The following is a 5,369-nucleotide window of genomic DNA, read 5'->3' as shown; positions in this document are numbered from 1 at the left end:
CCCTGAGCAGAAGGAGCAGCATTCGGCCCAAGAGGAGAGCAAGCAGCCGCACTTGCAACTCCAAAAGCACGGGGAGCAAGTCAAACAACAAGAGAGGCAGGTGACAGCGACGGAGCAAGTTGGACAGGAACAGGAGCAAATAAGACAGAGGCAGGGACACCAAGAGAAGCCCAAACTACAGGAGGAGGGCGAGACCCGGCAGTTGCAACCTGCTGATGAGGTCTCGGCGCAATTGGAGGAGGATGAGTGGATTTTCCAGGTCTCTCCAGCGGGAGAGGCTGAGCCCAGCGGTTCTCAAGAGGCGTTGCAGCCGTATGCTCGTGGAACAGCTGCAGGTCCCTCGACGTCCGAGAACGTCACCAGGGAGGAGGTTCCGGGGCTTGCTCAAGCTCTTGCGGCATTTTCTGGTAGTGCCTCAGGGGTTTCAAGGGATAAGGGTGCTGCCGTTCCCGGTATGGGTGCAGCAGCAGCTGCACCAGCAGGCATGCCTGCCGGTGGCCGGCCTAGTGCGGACCCGTTCTCTGCTGCATCAGCAACTGCCGGAGGGGGCAATAAGTTGAGTGCGCCGTTGCTGGCTAGTCTTCTGACGTCAAGAATAGGTGCGGGTGAAGCACTAGCAGAAGCGGCACCAGCGGCAGATTCTCGCCTAATGGCACCTGTAGCGACTCCGGCACAACAGGAGCTTCCAGGGCCTGTGGAGTTAAGTCCTGCTGATTTAGTTAACCACCCTTTTGTGCGGCTGCCGGTGCCGAAGTTATCGAAGGTGCATCAGGTGATTGTGGTGGACTTTGAACGCGCCCTGACAACTGCTATTGGCACGCGCAGCGCCATCCCGTCGCTACAAAAGGCTCGTCAGCTTCTGGCACTTGAGGTTGTTGACGTTTCGGACATGATGGAAATGGCCGTAGTTGCAGCAGAACTGATAGAGCACGCATACCACTACGAATGTCAAGACCTGTCTCGTCATCATACATTCCGTGCAGTCAAGCGACTAGGGGTCCGTTTCCTCATATTGGATGCTGTGGTTTCTATCTTGACTGTTCTGCGGCAAACACCGGATCCTAAACTTTGGGAGAGATTTACAGATGCCATTAGTGACGCTGCGCCTCCACCTACGGAAAGGGCAAACTTCGCAGCACGAACGCTCTTCTTTACACACCTGACGCAGAAGCTCAGCAGTGCAATACAGTTACTCAAGAGGGCTCAGAGACCGGAACCCGCAGAACTCCTGAAGATCAAGCGGATGCTCTTCTGCTCCGAATACTCTCCTTCGGGTCTCAAGCAAAGGGAGTTTGATTCCTGGAGGGCGGATGACAGTAACAGGTTTTTTGCACTTGAGCTTCTTTCGCCACAAGAGATCGAAATGTATACCCATTAGTGGAAGAGGAGGAAATATGGGGAACAGCACAAACTTGCATTTTTATCGAGTAGAGCATTTGTCATGCCTCCGCTTGCCACTGACGGCCTTCGGATGCTATTTTGGAAACTGCATTGGGCCCTTCTGACGACGAATTGATATAATGGCTGCCGTTCGGGCAAAATAAGCTTCAAGAGCTTCAGAACCCAGGAATGACTTTTTTGTAGTCGAAGAGCTTGCCCTCAAGTATCAACAGACATCGAAACGGTTCAGTCCACTAAAACGAAGTAAACTGTCGCCACTGCACTAAGCTGCATGCTGTAAGCTGCGTGGTATTTGACCGGCTCTTAGGGAAGTGCCGACGCTTTTAGGGGTTCGAAGGAGGTTATTAGAGGCCTTGCCGCAGGAGCTTCGGCGCCACAGAAGGGGAGTTTGTGCATACAGTCCAGCGTCTTCACGCCTACGTGAGCACAGGTATTGTGGTTTTTGCGAGGTGCTCGGGCGACGCCAATGGAGCGAGCTCCAGTGACAAATGAATCGCATTCCAGTAGAAGCAAAAGGGACAGCTCCAGTGAAACGTGCCTTCATATGCTCACCTTCCCGACATGGTTCACCAGACGGTGGTGCACGCCTTTCTACCTGTATACAGGCTGGCCACTGCGGTCCCTTGAATGGTTTAGCAAGTATTTACGGTGCATCACAAAGGGGCTTGGGTACGATTACATGTGGGGCTTCCTTGCAGCAGACGCTGCTGCAAGGTTTGGCGCAATTTGCTACTTGCGACCTCTTTGCGGCAGTTCGGCGCCATTTCGTATCATTGTAGACAGGATGCCTGGAGATTGAGGGGTACGTCGAAGGATTCTGGAAAGACCGCTAGCTTTTGAACTAACAGCGATCCTCAACGAAGGTCGAGGAATCGTATTACGGAATGGTTTCCTATGAGTTACAGAAGTCGTCGCTGCACCTCCTGTTTCAACGCACTCCCACATGTAAGCTGGCCTGAATGTCACGGACAGGTGTCAACTACTCTTTTGTCCTTCAGCAGACCACCTCCACGAAGATAAAGATGCAAACAGGGACATGAGAAGGCGCAAGGTTCAGACCCTGCCATGTGGAGCCAGCTTTATGGGCTAAAATCGATGAGGAACGTTGCACGAGACCTTGTCGCGTGAAACATTGGCCGACAGTTCAAGTTTCCAGTAGAATAAGATTAAAACATAGTATATGCGTCTATCCGGTTGATCTACGAATGCGGGTGTTACCCGGGTATGTACACCAGGAGCCACTCAACAGTCTTGGGGAATCCTAGAGGTGAGAGGGGGGAGTGCAGCTTGTGAGGAAGCCACAACAAAATGAAATCAAGAAGTACTCAAATGTGGGACTTATCTTGTTCAATGTAAACAATTTGAAGAGGAAAACGTCGAGAAGCTGAGTCTCCCTTTCATTCGTGATCCACCACGGGGCTGCTGCATTTTGTGCAAAGGTTCCTTGTAGGGCGCCACCCTTCACTACCTCACAAACTATCCTCTTTTCAATGTATTCAGTATTCTTCAGTGTAGGAATCATGGTCGCCAATTTCGGCACAAGTGCTCTGCCAAGAGCAATTAAATGAACTCCCCCAAGGGCTTAAGCAAACTGCGGGAGGCACGAAATGGCCCGCTGCCCTTTCTGCCACGCACAAACAACTCTTTTTGGCGCTTACAGGCGGTGTACCTCCACTACCTACATGGTTTCATTTAATACTATTATTTATGTTGTTTTAAAAAGGCATATGTCTATAGGCGAATTACCCTTTGGACTGCCGCCCCGGTGAGCTGGCCATGAATGACGACATTAATTCAAAGCAGTTTCACCGAACACGCTCGATTTAATAGGAGCTAGACTACTGATACAAGCACAGTAGACAAATAAAGATCACAACATATATGACTCTTTTGCAAGCGAGCTCTAAATGAAGAGAAGCATCTGTTCTTTATGCATAAGAGATCTGGGATCATCGTAGAGTGGTGACAGATGGAGGAGCGTGCAGCGCCCCCAATTATTCACTTTCCCCTGAATGTCTCTACTATTTGCTACATGAAATGGAAATCAATACAGATACGAGATTATAAATAAACGCACGCTCTGTAATGGAGTCTAGTACAGCGCTCACCTACACGCGTCGTTGGGCACCTTCATGGATGACCTCACACATACGCTAATCGTCGTCGATTTCCGTACATACCAGGGATCCTAGATGTTTTTCAATGTAATATTAGCACATTTTACATTTACCGGGCAGAAAAAGACGTTTTGAGTCAGTTCATTATAAGGGGATCGTTGATAAGCAAGTACCGCTCTCCGATTGTAGCTCGAGTTTTCGTGTCTCACAGCATGCAGGGGACGGCGACCGGTGGAGGGCTAACCGGCAAGCGTTGGAAGTTCATTGTAATAGGAGCCCTAGTTAGGTTCGTTGTGCTTTTCATTAATCCAATATTGTAGGAGATGTTGTGACTCCACCCGGCCCGCTTTTGTGCATGTGGGACCTCTCGCCGATGCCACGAAGTCCGTTGCTTCCCTGCAAGTCTGCGAAACCACTTTTTTCATTGCTTTGCTCTGACCTACAAAAATTCCGATTCATGGAGTCATACATTAAGCTTTGAACACCCAGAACGCATCATTTGAATTCCGTCGTGGCGGTTATCTAAAGCTTGCGATCTATTCCGAGCACGGGGGGAGGAGCGAGGCTGTGCAGCTCGTGGCTTGCACTATAACATTTCAGAGTTGAGGCCAAATGCCAGGGCAGCATAGTATTTTTCAGGAAAATGAATTTTCAGTCGCTCCTTCAGCCTCTATGTCCTCAGCTTTGCCAAGTGTGGAGCCAATTTTTCCTCGATCAAGGGACGTGAGAGCCAAAACCTGTTATTCCGCTTCATGCATGCGTGTTCTTGTTGCGGCCTTAGCCTCGGTGGTAGCAATTACAGTGCTTGTTTTTCTTTGCTCTCGAGCACAGGAGATACGTGCAGTGCAGGGCCTTCGAAGCCGCAGGCTGGCCAATCCGGAGGGTAGAGACGCGGGAGTTGACATGTGTAGCGATCCTAGTGGCGGTGAAGAGCCGAACCAGGACAAGAGCCTGAAACGTCCCCACGCTGTTGCTCCGGTTGAGTCCAGGCTTCCCATTAAAAAGAGACTGTTGGCACGATTGGCTGACGCTGGCACGGGTGGCGATGGACCTACCTGCCATCAGCAAGAACAGCAAGAGCAGGAGCTTCGTCATGAGCCCGCTGGAGCTCCGTTCGATTCTGTTCCTACTGGAAGGGCTTTAACGCCGGGTGAGCTCGGCCTGCAACCATCGCCACACCTCAGTGGGCAGACGCCGGAGCAACAGCGGACGCCGACAGAACTCGATGCAGCCACAGGACTGCTGACCCTTACCCCACACCAGCATGATGCTAAACAGTCTGTAGCAGGTACAGGGGAAGCAGCTTCTCCAGATCTGATGAGGCTCCAGCAGGAGGTCTACCAGCACCAAGGAGACCCGCCGCGGAAACAGAAGCAGCAGCCCCAACTAGAGCAACACCAGCAGGTTCAAGACGATCTGCACCGTCAGAGGCTGCTCCAGTACTGGCAGCATTTGCAATATCAGCAGCTGCTCTCAACGGATAAGGTTCAGCAACAGCACTTCCTGTTTCAACAGCAGGAGCAGGGGAAGCAGGATTTGCAAAAGCAACGGCAACATACGCAGAATTTGATGCAACAGCAGCAACGTCCGCAGTACTGGCCTCAACAACAACAGCAGCAGTACTTTTCTCAGCAGCAGGGGAATCCCCAGCCTCCACAAAGTCAGCAACATTACGGCGTTCAACAAAGGGAACAATACACGCATTTGCTTCACCAGCAAGAGCCGAACTATTTCCCTGAGCAGAAGGAGCAGCATTCGGCCCAAGAGGAGAGCAAGCAGCCGCACTTGCAACTCCAAAAGCACGGGGAGCAAGTCAAACAACAAGAGAGGCAGGTGACAGCGACGGAGCAA

The 5,369-nt window shown here is 51.4% G+C and overlaps 2 protein-coding genes across 2 annotated transcripts; both read left to right on the top strand.

The window, feature by feature from the left end:
• On the top strand, positions 1-1,378 carry EMWEY_00056650 (hypothetical protein, conserved; the record flags this gene model as incomplete). The annotated part of the gene is made up of 1 exon (XM_013480473.1): positions 1-1,378. A coding segment is annotated over one exon (1,378 nt), but the record flags the coding sequence as incomplete, so codon positions are not given.
• A 3,043-nt stretch (positions 1,379-4,421) lies between these two features.
• On the top strand, positions 4,422-5,368 carry EMWEY_00056640 (hypothetical protein, conserved; the record flags this gene model as incomplete). Its single annotated transcript, XM_013480472.1, has 1 exon — positions 4,422-5,368. A coding segment is annotated over one exon (947 nt), but the record flags the coding sequence as incomplete, so codon positions are not given.
• Between the last annotated feature and the right edge of the window lies 1 nt (position 5,369).

The sequence above is a fragment of the Eimeria maxima genome, genomic scaffold, assembly GCF_000499605.1.
Source record: "Eimeria maxima Weybridge genomic scaffold, Emw_scaff1969, whole genome shotgun sequence".
Lineage (NCBI taxonomy): Eukaryota > Apicomplexa > Conoidasida > Eucoccidiorida > Eimeriidae > Eimeria > Eimeria maxima.
Note: the sequence above shows the minus strand (reverse complement) of the source record. Positions and strands in the feature narration are given on the sequence as shown.